Genomic DNA, 17981 nt, shown 5'->3' with positions numbered 1-17981 from the left:
ACTGGATACAGGAGCTCAAAAAGATTGCTAAAACCACATATGGGTGAATGCCTTCAAGTGAGCGTTAAGCATGTAAAATATTTATTCTCTATTTCCCTGTCTTAAGGTTTGTTTATACATTGCCCACTACAGGTGTGCATTTCCATAATGCAAAATGAACGACAGGGCAAACAACTTACTCACTTACTGTTTTCCATAGAACTAAAGCAGTACTAGCCTTGTGAATTTCTAGAATTTGTATTTTGCCAATCAAAATATGAAGAGAAGCAGCTGATACAAAATATAACAGTGGTTTTATGTAGCTTCTTTTATAAAAGCTACTTCTAATAGATCAAGAAAGCTTCTGTTTGTTAATGGGACACTAATAAATGACTTAGTAAACTTACTTAAAACTTTATTAAAAAATGTAGTAAACAACTCCATGGCTACCTGGGCCCCATGTATACTGCCTGGAACACAGACGTCTACTAAATTTAACAACCACTCACTTTAACTGAAAAAGTATGTCCAACTAGAATCTTAAATGAAAAATGTAAATTTCAGTAATTTTTAAATTAAAATCCTACCTCAATCCTTTTTATATTATACTATTCTTCTTTTACTTCATTGTGATATAATTACAGTCTCACAAGTAAATGCCAATACATAAACTTGGATCAATTGATACTGACACTTAGGAGCAGTGTGCTGAGGCAGATTCCCAGATTCTATACGATTTAGGAGGAATGAAAGCCACAAAAGATCACTGATAATGAGACGCAAAGTCTAAGAGCTCAGTGGTACAGCACCATCATCTTTCCAACCTTAATGAAATGGGTATTTTTGCCCACAATTTTTAATATTAGCAATTAGACTTATTATAAGCTACATTTATAGAACATTTGTTTCCTCAGTGCTCTGGTAATTCAAGGAGTCAAAAGGCACATATTTTGTCAAGTTAGCTTTTTATCAACGAGGATTCAAAGTTTTTCTTAATTTTCTCCTTTGGTGATTTTTTTTTCTATTTTTAACATTTAATTTTTTAACAATCCTATCTTGTGCTAATAGGAAGTAGGGAGAATGATAGAGATACATTAGGAAGGCTAGCACATAGGAACGGAACAAACAATGCCAGTTTTCCTATTCAAAGTGGAGTTTATTAAGTAGGGTTTGATTTCCAAATGTTTTCCCCTTTTGCCTCTTTCAACTAAAATGAACCACATATAATTGCTGATTTGTTCCTAAGATCTATTTCCCAGAAAGTATCTGTAAAATAAAAAATTTATCAAGTGACAGTTCTTTTTAATTGTCCTTGAGCCAATGACTAGAACAACTAGCCTAAGTCAGTGCCGTGAGTATTAGACACTAGGAAGTCTCAACTTTTGCAGGACGCTGCTGTTCTGCAAAAGGTTTTCCTGGTTCAGAAAAGGAAGGGATTTCATTAGATGTTTACTATCTTATCTTAGCACAAAATTCTTTTCAATTGTTTGTATTTGCAGATCTGGCAATAGAATCCAGGGCTTTCCATATGCTAGGCAAGTGTTCTGGTAAGAAGCTATATCCTAAGCCAATTTTCTTCTCTTGGCTTGCCAATATTGTAACTGTCTGAGCTCTTGAAGGATGTATATTTTATCAATTTTGACATCTACGTAAAAAAACGAAAGATGTGGATTTAAAGTACTACTCAATGTTCACTTTTAGTCTACAAAAGGTAAAGGTCATTGAAAGTAAGAAATTGAATGTTTTCGTTCTTAGATACTAGAACCTGAGGCCTTCTGTGGGGTTAAAAAGAAAAAAAAATATTACAGAACTATAGCCCCAGACCTCTTTACAAGGAAAAGCAGCCCATTATGCAGACATAAAGCAAAATAACAAACTTTTAAAAAAATTTGCCTGTTCAATTTGAGAAGATAAAATATATTATAAAAATTAAACAACACTCTCCCCACAAGCAACAAATATATTTGTTTCACACTACCTTCCCCAGGCTCCCTTGGAAGAAAAGTTGAACTTCTCTGTACTGAGCACCAAGTAAGTACCTACAATCAGTCTGTGTACTGCATCAGCACTGTCTTAATTATAAGCATCAGACTTCCTAAGTTAGAATTTGTTATTCCCATTTAATAATAAAAGCTAAGACTAAGGAAAATTTATACAATTTACTGCATAAGCAAGTCCCTGCTGAGTTCAGCAGCACAGCTATGATTCAAGCCTCATTCCAAAGTCAGTGACCCTACATTAGACATCACAGGATCACTAAAACTTATTTACAAAGTGAGGGAGGAGGCCTGTTTAAAGGCCTCTGAGGGTACCCAAGTGGAAAATGTCTGGAAAACAGTAAGTACTTAAATAGTGCTCAACAGCAGCAACAATAACAAAGAACAAAATGTGTAATAGTGACAAGGATGCAACAGAAATCTGAGAAGCACATGAGAACACAAAGCCCTGTCCTGTCTCTCCACTGGGATGACAGTTAGGTAAGGAATACACATTACAACCATGACAAACACATTGGCAAGTTATCAACTACAAACCAAATTAGCAGAACTGGTTCTAATAGTAATAATGCTGGTAGCTAATTTCAAATATTAGATGCATACTCTCACTTATCCCTCACAAAAGCTTTATATAATCCAGTATGTTCAATTATCTCCTTTTACAGATGAAAAAACAAGCTTACAGTGACAGATGACTATCATGCCAGGTATGTAGTGAATCTAGGCCTGTAGCTCTAAAACCTATGAACTTAATAACTACCCATAAATATGAAAGAACGGCAATAATATCAAGGTTCCACAAACACCTTTATTGCAATGTTCTGACTTCACTTTATTTTGTAATCTTACAGGTTTAATTTTAAGGTAGATTCCTCTTGTGTAGCTCTGGCTGACCTCTAGCTCTCCTTTTAAATTACATTTTCATTTACGTACTCTGTGTGCATGTTGGGATAGGGTGAATGTATGGCATGATGCACATGTTGAGATCAGAGATAACTTGCAGGAGGCAGTTCTCACCTTCAACAAGAAACATTTTAAGTTTCCTTATAAAGAGAGGGGCTTTGTTCTCCAAACTGAAAAATCCCAAACTCTGTAGCACATACTTTCAGAAAATACAAATCAAGTTCAATTTCAACAAATGGGGAGCTGCTCTTGAAGAAAATAGGTAGTTCACCATTAACAGCCAACAAATACAAACATAGTGCCTGGACTGTCACTGTTACCTCGGGCATCTATAATCTGTTATTTTAGGCATATCATTCTGTTCTCATCTAACAACATAGCATACCTGCCTTCAGTCATTTATTAATTGAATGTGTCTCCTCTCAAAACTGTTCATCAAATGCCCTATGAGCCATCTCCCTTTAAAAAGGCAGATGACACACATGCTCATTCCTCTTTAGTTAAAGTTCTTAGATTCCTTTTCGTTAGATTCCTCTTTAAAATTCAAGGCCTACCATTAAGGCGCTGTATAGCATATCCTGGTCCACACCGTTTAACAAATGTGATCTCGTCATACACTAAGAATGAATCTTTGTGTAAAATATCAGTACCTACCATTTGTTTAACATTATGGATCTCCTTGAAAATCAGTTCTAGGGGGAAATTATTACCTCTGTCAATTCCCTAGGATTAGAGACACCCCAGGCATATTTTTCTCATGTTTCACTCTTATTTAAAGGGATATCCATGTTCACTAGGTAAGAACAGACCATCATGTTATACAGTTTGTACTGTATGTGGTTTTGTGTTCAGAGATTCTGTCTTCAGACTAAATCTCATTTAAATATATCCTATGCTAACCACTACCACAACTCTTTATTGGCTCTTTTTATGAACATGTGTCTCTGTATTTGGGTGCTACCAGACTGCTATGATATACAAAATATATTATTTTAATGTAACCAGATTAGCAAGGTCCAAGCCAAAATTCAATTCCCTACTTTCTACCTTCCCTTCCTATGATCACTTTCAGCCTGCTCTTAATCCATATCAGGCTGTGGAAGTCTCTCTTTCTGGCTTAAATTTTCCCTGGTGAAAAAAGGAAAGGAAAATATTTTGGTTCAAAAGGAAAGTCTATGCCAGTGTGTCAGCTGCCAAAACAAATAGGAAGCTTGAAAAGCCTTGGGAGAGCTCATAATTAATCAAAGCTAACTATGGGAGATTTGATCCAAGATTTTCCAAAATATAAATATTCGTCTTAGATGAAAATGTCCACAAATCACAAAGAGGTGACTGTGCAGTTAGCCTTTAGGACTCTGCTTCCAAAAGGCCTCTCACCCTAGCACAGAGTACACGTCTTTCCCTAGAGTCCCTCAACATTGTCAGGCTGCAGCAGACAGACAGGCAGGCTGGTGCTTATCTCCCTGGATATGACTACAATCTTCCCACAGCACAGGTACATTTTGCTAAAAATCTACTACCACCAATAAAGCAAGAGGCTACCTTGTTTCTCCTGGCTCTGAGCTGCATTTCTCTCACAAACTATGTATTCATTTATCTGCATTAGTTTCTTACAAGTACCACATGGAGTCACTAGTTGTTGTTATCCCATTTTAGGGACATGTAGCTTAAAGTCACACTGTAAGTGGTAAGAAGTCTAGCTTCAGAAGATTTAGTTTAAAAAATAAATCTATTTAACTAAGTCATGCCATAACCTAAAATGTTCATTAGTGTCATCCACAGGATATACAACTTTTTGTTGGGTCAGAATGGCCTGGAAGCAGGTGTCAGGGGTTGACATAAAAGAGGTAATTATGTAATGTGAAGAGGAGCAAAGTAAAGACATTTAATAGCACTTCATATTTCTTCACCACTTCTATTCAGAGTCTGTACTTTCTCATCTTAACACCTTCAACAAGGGTAAAGAGTCTTGCTTAGGCTACTAAATATTCCCTCCCAGAATTCTAAACTATAGCTGAATCAGTCTGCTCTGTTCATAAACCATTTGGTTCCCATATGAACTGATAAATCAGGAAATCTCTTCAGAAAGCCTTTGAGGAAACTGCCTTTTATTTTCCCTTCACTAAATGCAACATGTATTTATGTATTTTGAATATCATAAAAATCCTTAAAGTGATTTTTTTAAAAAGTTGTTGCCACTTATTTGAATTAAAAAACAAAACTGTTAATTTAGATTCCATTAGTTCAACGGACTTTCTTCTTCTAGGCTATTTAGTCATTCTAACCTTGCCTGGAAGAAAAAAAATAGTCCCATTGTAAGACTTGATTTTAAATCTCTACTTATTGAACAAGGAATCTTGACACCCTTCACACATACACACACAAATATCATGTAAAACTGTGATGAGGGACTAAAAGGTCGGCTGAGGTAAGAGCGCTTGCTCTGCAGGCATGGGAATCTGAGCTCAAAGCGCCTACTTGGAAAACTTTTTTCATTGCTTTTATGTCTCTTTTCCTGCTGTTGGGTTACCTTGTCCAATTTTGATATGGTATTTTTTCCTTTATGTTCTTATATCTTATTTTGTCATGTCTGGTGGTTACCTGTTCTTTTCTAATGAGAGACCAAAAAAAGGAGTAGATTTAGAAGGAAGGGAAGGGAAGGAAAGGAGGAACTGGGAGAGAAAACTGTATCAGGACATACTATATGAGAAAATAATATATTTTCAATAAAAACAAAAAATGAAAAAACCCAGGATCTATAAATACATTAAAAATAATAATAAAAAGCTAGGCACAACTTCATGTGACTGTAACTTCAGCACTGTGAGGTAGCCAGATCCCAGGAGTTTGGCCAGCCTGCCTGGTCAAAATGGTGAGGCTTTCTGTACAGTGAGAAGTCTTTTCTCCCCACTATCCTCTTCTGGTCTATGCATGTATGCACACGGGCATCTGCACCTGCACATTTATATGCATGAACGCACACAAATAGAAAAATGGTGAGAAATGAAAGAACATGGTATGTGAAAGTGAGGCCCAATGGCTGCCTGCTAGCTGGCACACTCAGTATACATTCCTGCCTGCCTTCTCTCTGTGGTAGATGAGAAAAGAGTGCACACATCACATTTTGAAAGCAGGCTACTGGCATATCTAAATAATCTAGTTGTTCCTTGCTTTTCTATGGCCAGTTTCATACAGGTTATCATATAAACCTAAACTTCTGCATCCAAAAAGATCACAGGCAATGTTCTCGTATTTAACAAGCTACTCACCACAAGAGGCCATTTTTTAAAAGAAAGTAAACAAAACTAAAATGCTGTCCTGAGAGACTAAGTTGGGTCATAAAGACACACAAAAGATTCTAAATAGCTGTGAGAGATCCTCTTCTCCATGTCTGCCTGGCCAGTTCAGGGCCCAGTTAGCAGAGGGACTACAAATCAAAATGTACAATCTTTATGCCTAAGCTGAGACTTACATTTTGCAATCCTTGACATCTCTTCTTTTTTGTGACCCTTGACAATGATGACAAAAAGCACCCAATGCTCAGCTCACAAGGCCACCCCATACTCATAGTCTCCTAGGCAGAACACACTCAATTCATAAGAACAAAATAGGAAGTTCCTAGACTGTACTCTTCATGAGAAGGCCCTCTTTGACCACTGACATATTTCTACAACACACTAAAAGTGAATACCTGTATATGGAAAGAGAGGTGAATGAATAAGGTTTAAAGAACTCCACAGGCCTCCAAAAGACCTCAAATCCCTGAATTCCTTTTATAAACAAACAGAAAAACAATCCCCAAAGCACAGCCCTGTCCTGTTCTTTTGAATTTGTCTCAGATCACATACCTACAATTCCACAAAAGTCTAGAATTAGAAGGCCCAAATTAAATATTACCCTCTACTTAGATTTTACAGTCACCAGCTCATTTGTTGCTTTAGTTGATCTTACTTTATTTACTTTTTATGATGTCTCAGAAAGAGATGAGGCCACTGGTGTTTGTGGGAGTAACACTAGGTTGAGTAAGGAAAATAGGCTGAGCAGACATGACAGATATGTGAGCCATCAGTATCTTTAAAAGACCCTTGGAAGACACTGTAGATCCTCTAAAGACTTTGTATCTTTGAGAAGTGTGTTCTTTTTCAATGAAATCCTACCATGTCTAGGAGTTCCTTTAACTGCTTTAAGATATATGGCAGAAAAGAGTTTTGAGTGTAGGTGAAAGGATTGTCCAGGAGCCAGAGACTGCTGAAGCCATGTGATATATACATGGGATTCAGGATACTATTTTGTCTAATCAATGTTTAAAATTTTCCATAATATTAAAAAGGGGAAGAAAACCTTACCAAAAAGGGGGATAAAGTCATCAGTTAGACACTGTATTTATTTGTGTTCAGAAAAAAAAAAAGGATTATGTAGCCCAAGTTCCACTATTATTTATGTGCAATAATTTTGTTTAAAAAAAACATTCTTTAAGTTTAATCATCATGTACCAGTAATACAATGATTTTCACATTTAAATGACATTTATTTATTTAGTGTGTGTGCGCGGGGGTAGGGGTGCACACACACGTGTACAGGTTCATGAGTGCCCTCCTAGAGATCAGAAGATTAAATTGATGGAGTCAGTTTTCTACTTCTCCCATGAAGGTTCTATGGATCAAACACAGGTCACCATGTTTGGTGGCTGGTGCATGTACCCACTAAGCTACCTCACCAGCTGTTTTTTGACATTGGGAATAGAACTCAAGTCTTCTCAAGAGTAGAAAGTACTCTTTACCAATAATCCATCTCTTTCCAGTACTTATTATTTTTCAAATTTAGCTTGTGTGTGTGTGTGTGTGTGTGTGTGTGTGTGTGTGTGTGTGCTCTGTGCATGTACACATAAGTGCTATCCAGTAGGGTGCATGTGTGAAGATCAGAGGGCAACTTGTAGGAGTTGGCCTTTTCCTTCTACTTCACAGATTTCAGGAACCTAACTCACATCGTCAGTGATATTAGATAAAATGAGATATTAGACATAATCTCATTTTATTCTCAAAAGGGCCAGAGAGAAGAAGTGAACAAAGGAAAAATCAGGAAAGTAGCATGCATGTCCTGAATTATATGATGAGTTAGGTAGTAAAGCCATATTTAGAGTCCAGATCAGACTTACTATAATTAAGATTGTTTTAGGGGTAGAAATGTTTTTGAGGTCACAGACAACAAAATGACAGCATATGTTTCACTAGCTAGCACCATGAACCTACAAAATAGATATACCCTTCTAGGATTCCTAAAAGAACTATTATTTAAAACATTACATGACATTTTAAAGACAAGTATGGCTTTGAAATACTTAATACCAAAAGATTAACTATACCTTACTTTACGTGTATAAAATGACTGAGTATATCAAAAAATACTCAGCAAATTCAAATTTGTCTAGCCTTAGTACAGTACAATATGGGAAGGACTTACATAGTTTAAAGTTTACTAATTAGGGCCATAAACATGAGACAAGCATTTATCATCATACCTGATGCCTAAAACTTTTAATAAAACAACTCTATGTAAAAATCTTTCAAAATACTGAATGATACAGGCTGATTAATGCTAATCAAAATTTAAATGGTTGATTGGGTTTTATTTGACATGAAGCAGGACCACAATTGTGCTATCCAAATGTTTGCATTGAGTTGGATTATTAAAAGTTTTAGGCACCAGGTATGGTAGTAAATGCTTGTAAAAGAAATTGGGAGGCAGATACAGGAGATCACAGGTTCAAGGCCAGCCTGGGCTACATAGCAAGTCCCAGGTCATCCTGGACTATACAGTGATACTATGCCTAAACTATGAAAATGAACTTTATCATGTGTTGCTTTAAATACTACAATGTATATATTAAAGGATACATAAATTAAATTTATATCTTAAAAGAACAATATATTTAATAGAAAATGTGTGACTTTTCTTAAATTAAATTTATATCTTAAAAGAACAATATATTTAATAGAAAATGTGTGACTTTTCATAAGAAGTTGGAAATAGTATCAGAGATGTAAACTGGATACTGTGTGACTTTTTAATATTAAATTTATATATAATATTAAAATATATGTTTATAGTATTTTATTATAATTTAATTTTATTTTATACTTAAACTTTTTAGCATAAATTTATTGAGCAACTATGTTATAAAATAGGTATAGGATCTAACAAAAATGAATTAATAATATATTTACAATCTCTCTAACATTTTCTAATGTTTGAGTAATATTCAGCATGCATTTTTTAACAGTATAAGGAAATCATAAACTAACCTAGTAGTTTAATTCCACTTTAATCCTGGAGCTAATTGATTAAACTTTAAGGTAAACTAAAAGATTGAAGTTTAGGCATAACAGAAGTGATATATAAATGTTAAATTACTAAAATAGAAATTTCCAAAAATATTTGGAAATTTGGAAATAAATTCTTTTGTTTTGTTTTGTTTTTGTTTTCAAGATAGGGTTTCTCTGTGTAGCCCTGGCTGTCCTGGAACTCACTCTGTAGACCAGGCTGGCCTCGAACTCAGAAATCCACCTGTCTCTGCCTCCCAAATCCTGGGATTAAAGGCCTGTGCTACCACCTCTCAGCTTGGAAATAAATTCTTAAATAAGCTACTTTGTATGCTTGTAAACATTGTTAGAAACAACGTGACAGCATGAGCTTTCAAGATTATTTTCACTACCAAGACAGAAAAGTTGAAAGGAAAATGAATTTAGACTGTAAAATTCAAACATAAACCTAAATTAATTTTAAGAGTACTTTCATCTGTCTCTTTCTCGGGAGACCACCAGGGTTATTCCCACAAGCTTACTCTGGTGAACTAAATATTACCTTCCTAGTTTTAATTAGCAACAACCACATTCACTAGGCTTGCAATAAGTAAACTTTTCCTGATAGATTTTAGAACAATTTTTGATCACATTTCATGGCTTCCCTGAACATAGAGATACACACAAAATGCAGTTAAAAATCCTACCCTGGTGGCTAGAGAGAAGGCTTGATGGTTATGAGCTCTTGCAAAGAACCTAGACTTAGTTCCCAGCACCTATATGGCAGCTCACAACCATCTGCAACTCCAGTTCTTGGGGAATCTAGTGCCCTCTGCAGGTTTGTAGACACTAGGCCTCGTAAAGTACATAGACATACATATAGGCAAATCACCCAGACCACAAAAAATAAGAATTAATAAATCTCTTTTCTAAAAATGAGGAAAACATAGAAGGGAAAAGGTTATAAAAAAAGTTATTTCCAGCTCCATTGGGAAATAACGGACCTAGTTAGAAGCTCTCTACAAAGAGGAAGATAATATACCTCATAGGATTTTCCCAGAATGTTTTCCAGTATTTCAATTCTGCCATCCAGCACATATTTCCCAAATACAAAATTGGTTTCTAAGTCAAACAAGAGATTTCTTATGCAAAAAAACCAAAAATCAAAAAAACAAACAAAAAACACCACTACCACCACCAAAATAAAAAACAAAAACAAAAACAAAAACAAAAAACCCTCTCTTGGAATCACATTAAGAAAAAAAAAAAAAATAGGCGCACGCCTTTAATCCCAGCACTTGGGAGGCAGAGGCAGGTGGATTTCTGAGGCCAGCCTGGTCTACAGAGTGAGCTCTAGGACAGCCAGGGCTGCACAGAGAAACCCTGTCTCAAAAAACAAAAAACAAAAAACAAAAAAAATGGAATGAGGTTTATGTTATTATGATTTTTAATAATTCACCAAGACTTGTTGCCCTAAAGCACTGCAGTAACTTTGTTAAGCATACAGTGTGAGAAATAATTTTAAGGACACTAAGCTGATAACACCAGGTAAGTTATTACAGTGACAAGAATTACTTGTGTAATTTAGAAAACTTAACAAAGCAGTGTGTCTAAGGTAAGAGCAAACAGAGCCCTAAGTAAAGTACTAAATTCTCTTTCTACCAATCAAGATGGAGGACAGTCTTTGTGTGGCCACTTTCCTGGTTTTTAGCTAATGCAGATGGGAACATAAATGGAGCTTTAGATAATAGTATATAGACTGAGGGATTCTGCCCTACTTTTCCTATAAGGACAGATCTAGGCATCATTCCAAAAAGGTGCTATATTCAAATAAAATTACTGGCAAGCATCCCAATCTATTATTTGATTTGGAAATTGAATCTTCAGGATATGTTTGGCAGGGTAGATAGGACTTTTTCTTTTTTCTTTTTTTTTTTTTTTTAAAAACATAAGGGTCAAACCATACCCTTACTTAGTCACATGAATATGGACCTTGTTTCTTTACTTCAAAGATAGAACAATACAACAAATGTCATGGAGTTGAGCGATCTTGTGATAGGAAGTGACAGAGCCTTTCTGAGAGCACCTCACCCATTCCTGACTTACAGTAAGTACTATGAATTAAAAGCAAAAGGATTTTGGACCAGTGAGATTGGGTAAACGCCCTTGCTACTAACCTAGATGACCTGAGCTCAATCCCTGGGACCTACATGGTGGAAGAAGAGAAACAACTTCTGCAAGCTGTACTCTGACTTCCATGCACGTGCTGTAGCACTAGCATGCATAAGTAAATGCAATAAATAAAAGTAATAAATAAATTTAAGTATTATTGTAATACTATATAACTAAATATATGCAATAAATAAATGTAATAAAAAATTGACCTTAACTTTATGAAGTTTAACATTTAGAGTTGATAAATAGGGTCTTTTTTTTTTTTTTTTTTACTTTTAAAACTCCTTGAGCCAACTTTTGTTGTTCAATGGAAAACCTCACTATGTTACTCAGGCTGCCTAGAACTTCTAGACTCTCCAACCTGCCTCAGCCTCCAGGGTAACAGAAACTATATCTGGCTTACACTCAGCTTTTGGTCATACATATAGTTAACTTTTTTTCTTTCATCTTACTTGCTCTGGGAGGAGTTCCTCTCATCCCCATCTGTATTATGATTTTGTGGAGAACATCATAGTATAACTAATAGTTAAGAGCCAAATCTTGCATGTAAATAATAATTTCTACCTTACAGGATTATTGAGTAAATTAATACATATAAAGCACTTAGAATATAAAGGCATCTTATATATTATTAAATGCATATTAATTTAATGTATCAGAAAACAGGATTTAAGTTATGGCTTCTCAATTCATACCTTGAAACTTTAGGCTAAGTAAAAAGTCAAAAGCAACTTTTAATCAAAATTTTTTTCTCAAACTATACCTCCTTGGTGGATCAGTTAGGGGGTTACTGGAATGCCTAATTAGGTTTCATAAATGTGGACAAAACAGAAAGTTGAAAATGGACAAAAAAAAAAAAAGTGTGGGGGTGGGGTCAGGCAAAATGGCACACTGGGTAGAGGCACAACCTGAGCTTGATTCCTGGACCCACTTGGTGACAGAACAAAACCAAGCCCTGTGAATTATCTTCTGACCCCCACATGTACACATGTGCACACACAAACATAAATAATTTTAATTTTTAAATATTATTAATTTTTAAACCCTGCATATAGTCAGAATATAAACATACCTGTAAAAACTGATGTAAAAAGCATTCTGGTTCATTTCAAACTAAATAACTGCTGCCCAATATTAAATATATTTCAGGTAATTTCTTTTTAGTATAAGAATTCCAAAATATCCTGATTATATATGAATGTTAAAATGATGAAGATGGGGAGAAGAAAAAAAATCTACTTTCTAATCTTTTCACATTTGAAAAATAATGTATTCTTTGAGACAGGGTATCCTTATGTAGCCTGACTAGCCTAAAACTTGCTATGTAGACAAGGCCGGCCTTGAACTCACAAAGATCCAGCTGCCTCCTAAGTGCTAGATAGTGCATGCTCTATCATACCCAGCTTTTCTGTATTTGAACTGGGTTTACTGACCACCCCTTTTCTATCCTCAGCATAATAGACAAGAAAAGACAAGAGGAAAGTAATTAATTGTTTTTCAGTGCTGGATATCAAATTCAAAGCCTTCTACAGGTCAGACAAATACTCTATTATTACTGAATGACATCCCCAACCCTCTGAAAGAACTAGTTTCTAACAACCACTTTTAGTATCAATCTTAGTCTGTTATTTAATAAATCAGTTTAATTACCAATTAAACTGATCAAAAGGATTCCACCTGTTCAACAAATACTATCAGTCCCATAGGGAGAAAACATGACACACACATATAGATATTCCATTTCCTGTACTTCTCATTTTCCCCAAACAAATCTTTATCATAAATTAGGATGCTCAGAATGAGAAAATGATCATAACATCACATAAATTTAATATTAGCATAAGAAGCAGCAAGAAAGAAAAGCATATTCAATTTCTGCTCTAATCATAACCTAGATTCAATTCTCACTCTAATCATAATCTAGCTAAAAGGTGTGGTTTTTAAAATTAGTAATATATAAATAGTTCAAAAGTCACTTTTGCATTAAATTAAATTAAATATTGCTTTAATATTATGTTCCAAGGAATATTAATAACAACTTTTTAAAGCCACTGTCAATGTTCTGAACAGCTATTTATCTGTCATTAAATGACAACTGCACTTGGCTTGAGCAAAAAAATGTTTTCTAAAAGCAAAAATTTAAAACTAAATTTGACCAAATATTTTAAAATGCCTTACACCTGTATCCTTAAGGAATGAAAAGATATTTAGCTCCTTGGACTGACATGGGACTCTCTCTCTAGCAAGCTTTTACTTCCCTTAAATAGGAACACTACAACTGTCTTATAATATGCTTTAGTCCCTATAGAAGTACATCTAAAAAAAAAAAAACCTTTTGCATGACATATTCATGTATACATGGCTTTAAGCCCATGTTTATGTCCCTCATCTGTGAGTAGGATAATGACAGAACTTACCTTTCGCAGTTGATATGAAGACAGGCTCAACGGACCTTACTACTTTCTATACATTTTCTAAGGACACAGAAATGACCACTCTACAGTATAGAAATTGAGTGTGGCAAGTGATGTTGAGCTAAGACACGAAATTCTCTTTACCTTGTTTCTGCAAGACAAACTGGCTGCTCATTAGTTCAAAAACAATGTGATTCCTACCAGAGAAAGGATATACTAATACCAACAGAGACAAGTGATCTTTGCCTGGACCTATTTTTAGGAATGGTTTAATTATCGACACCCCTAGTATTAACACTGGAAAATAAACAAGCAGGTGAAAGGCATCACCTACCAAAAAACAAAATAAACAATACCCCCCCCCAAAAAAAACCAGGCTTTCTGAAATCAACATCTTCATGGTATTCAAAAAGAAATGGGTATACCCAGCACTGCAAAATAAATAAATAAAATAAATAGATAGATAAATAAATAAATACATTTTAAGCATGACAAAGAAACCATCTGTACTATTTCTCCCTAACTAGTAGACACAAGAAAGGTCAGAATTTGCAGAGAAGTCTAAGAGGAATTGCTGAATTGATCGGTTCAGACTGCTCAGACTGCAAGGTCCACATCTAAATATAACCAGGAGGAAATCTGGAACTCGTTGCTTTCAGTGACTCCCTACCTTACAATGTCAAAAAAAGGTCATTTTCCTAGACAGAAAACATTCATTAGTTTCCGTAATAAAATACATACATTTCTGTTACATATTACTGTTTTACCATTCTTTCTCAAGTGAAGAAAATTCTCATTAAGCAAGAAAGGTATTATATTTAATTAGGATATCACATACCGTGTAGTTAACACGGTATCTGTAATTATAAATGGAAAAATTAAGGCCCAAGAAACAGTTAACTATTTTCTTCCGATTACACCCATTTGCTAAGATAAAGGCTGGTAATCAATTTATTTCCTAAGATCTCTAATGTGAGCACAGACAATTCTGATTCTTTCATTCCACAGATACTCCACCACACTACTTCCTTATTCATCTTAATCTATTAATGGAACAACATCTTACCGGAAAAGGAAAAATGTTGTCAGCCCTGTTCAAGCTATCTTCCATCCAGGATTTTGGAGCAAAGGCTGAGCTAGGGCGAGCATACTTCTGGAGCTGAATATGATTGCTTGCGAAATTTTTCTTCAAAGGTGAGATAGAGTTCAGGGGTGTTATTCCACCGTTCAGTCCTCTGCGGTGATCTCGGCCTTGAGATGCTCCCCAGCCACCATAGCCGCCACCTCCTGGGCTCCAGGAAGAAGAGGGGGTTGGAGAGGGACTCTGGTAGCTGCTCCATGGAGAAGGAGGTTTGTTAAGATTATTCGCCAAATGAGGCAGCTGGTTAAAAGCAGCACTTCTATGTGTGAAAGGTGGGGGGTGGGGACTGGCAGGAGACCTCCTCTGCTGCTGATGCTGGCTGTGATGATGCTGGAAGTGGGGGTGATGAGGATGGTGCTGGGAGAGAGGCCCGATCTGAGGGGAGAAGCTACCACCAAAGCCAGGGCTGACATGATGGGGAAAATTTTGAAACAAGAGAGCACCATTATTAGCTGAAGCGCCAGGGACCCCTCCCTGGTGAAAGAAACTTGCATCTTCGTTGATTATAGTGGAGGAAGAAGGTGCTATCGCTGCTGACCAGTTACTGAAACCAGTAAGGGACGATGCACTGGATGTCAAGGGTTGGGTGGAAGTCCCGAGACCCGTGGCTTCTTGGTAATCAAACCCTGTCAACACTGGTGATTCAATGCGCAGTTTTTCTTTTCCGTTGCTGTTTTCTGAAGAACTGTCTCCTGGATTTTCTTCAGCTTTTGCCTTTTCAGTTTCAGGCAGTATTCCAGCTTCCTGACCTGGACTCGGGGAGAGCTGTTGCTTTTCTAAAGGGTCTTGTTGTTCTTGCTGTTGACTTTTTGCTTTTTCTGACCCCAAGATCTCATCCTGAATGTTATGAGTAGCCGGGGCAGGAAAGAGCCAGGCTGACCCAGCACTGCTGCCATTGGCAGCTGTGTTATTATTTATAAAAGCAGCAGGGTTGGGGGTGGCATTTTGGTGATGGTGTGGAGGCTGCAGATGTGGATGGAATCGGACTGGAAAAGCAGATTTATTCCCAGTATTGCTTTGCACTAGCACTCCAAACCCGTAATCCCCCATTTATTATTTTTAGGATCAGAATCTCACAATAAAAAAAGACAACCTAATGTCTCACGTTTTTCCTCCCCTGTATCTCAAATATGTTTGCTTGAAGTATCTTATTTATAGCTAACTCAAAGATCACAGCTTATCACCCTACGTATCTCTGATTTGGAATTCTGGTCTCTCTGAATGGAAAAGAACCTAAAAAACAAAAACAAAACCAAAAACCTCTTAAAATATTGATATGAATCCAATTGGGCTTATTTCAAGGAGGGAATAAAAAAGAAAAAAGGTAAAAATCAAGTCTTTGGTTAGTAAAATAGGCGCTTTCTTTTTCCAAAGGAAAATGTTCATGAATGACAAAAACACAGCTTCTCAAGAATCTATGGATATAGAAGAATAAGCATTGTGCGGAGTAAAAATATATATATATAAAATTTAACAATCACATATGGTCTTCCTCAGCAGTTTAGATTCACATAAAAATTAGAATAGATTAAGGGGTGAATACGTTCTTTTCTTGGCAGCTTGGTTAAAAAAATCAGGAATAATTTAAGAACATTATATATTATATATTTATATATAGATAGATTATATTAGGTTATCTGGGGCGGGAGGTGAATTTCTGGTTGCCAAAGAGGAAATCAGCCTTAACTAAAGGAAAGATGATTGCAGGGAGATTTCTGCTGTTCCTGGTCCTGTTTCTGTTCTTTTGTAGGGTGCAGTGTGGGCCTCTGGGGCTGTTCCTTGGGCTCCGGGTGCAGATCTTGCTGCGTTTGCTGTTCTTGGGCTCCCCTCGGCCTCCTTTCCCCCATGAAAGGGGTTGGAAACACCCGTTTCTCCCTCTGGGGGGTGTCGCGATCAGGAGGGATTAGCGAGACTGGACAAGGGCGAGCTGGCGGCCCGGGGGTGCGGGGAGCAAGGGGGCGACCTGGAAGGTCCTGCGGTTTCTGCCTCTTCCCCTCTCTGCGGCTCCGGGATTTTTTTCCCTCATGGGACCCAGGGGCGGTTTGTTCAGTTCTCTCAGTTCGATTCTCCGCCGGGGGGAGGGGGAAGGGGATGGACAAAAAGGAAAACCCCGCTACCGTAGTCACTCTAAAGGAGAAAAGCCTCCCCACTCGGCTCGCGCTCTCTTTTCCCCTAGACTGATTGGAAACTCTAATTTAGAAGGCTTTTGTTTCTCCTCACGGTTGCTGGGCCGCCGCCGCCGCCGCTTTTCCCCGGTCCCGCAGTCCCAGCTGTCGTCGTTGCGGACTCCGTCTGGCTCTTCTTTTTCTTCCTTCTTCCTCCTCGTCTTCCTCTGCTGTCGCCGCTGCCGCCGCCGCCGCCGCCGCCGCCGCCGCCGCCACTGCCTCCGGTGCCCAGGTCCCGCAGCCGCGGCTGAGTCCTTCTCCTCAGGACCGAGCCCAGTGAAATGACAACCAGCTGGAAAGACCGAGAGACACTTCCGGTTCGATGAAGGAGGGGCGGGGTGCTGCGGAGGCCACGCCTAGCAGCCGGAAGGCCAATCCGACACCACAATCCCGAATAGGCCACGCCTCCCGGCCTCAGAGCTCCACCCAGGAAGGTCTCGGGTCATCTCAGAGCCGCCTCTTCCGCTTGCGCCTCGCCCAGCGGGGCCGGCGTCGGCCTCGGGTCTGCGCACCCAGTGCAAGCGGTGCGCCGCCATCTTTTTTATGGGCAAAGATTCCTTTGCGATTTATGTTCCCAAAGCAGGCTTCTTAGGAAGTCCGTAGAGAGACGTTCGGAAGAGAATGGACATCTTGCACACTGAAACGCTGAGCTAAAGTGTTGGGGGTCGAAGTGGCAACCCATGAAACCGAGAATAAACGAGAGGCCTGCCCTGAGTAAAGGTGGGTGCTCCGGGCATCACGTGCTCTGGCCCGAGCTCCGCCCCCGAGGGATGGAAGGGGAGGCGGGTTTTCCCCGGCATCTGTGCTGTGCCTAGAACTGCATAGTCCTTATCCAGAACGCAAGTCTCGGAGGGGTTCCCTTCACTCTCCATTCCTCCATCCGAACGCCTACTCTCCCATCCTCCCTT

General features: G+C 37.8%; 1 protein-coding gene across 4 annotated transcripts in view; it reads right to left on the bottom strand.

Moving 5' to 3' along the window:
* Positions 1-17350, bottom strand: part of Cpeb4 (cytoplasmic polyadenylation element binding protein 4) — a 62228-nt gene extending 44878 nt beyond the window's left edge. For all 4 annotated transcript variants that reach the window (XM_021213548.2, XM_021213549.1, XM_021213550.2 and 1 more), the window contains exon 1: positions 14834-17350. In XM_021213548.2, coding sequence (XP_021069207.1) covers positions 14834-15958 — 1125 coding nt within the window. In that variant the 5' untranslated portion in view covers positions 15959-17350. The remainder of the gene's footprint in view (positions 1-14833) is intronic.
* Between the last annotated feature and the right edge of the window lie 631 nt (positions 17351-17981).

Source organism: Mus pahari, chromosome 14 (assembly GCF_900095145.1).
Source record: "Mus pahari chromosome 14, PAHARI_EIJ_v1.1, whole genome shotgun sequence".
NCBI lineage: Eukaryota > Metazoa > Chordata > Mammalia > Rodentia > Muridae > Mus > Mus pahari.
The sequence above is the reverse complement of the archived record's forward strand: the minus strand, read 5'-3'. Positions and strand labels throughout refer to the sequence as shown.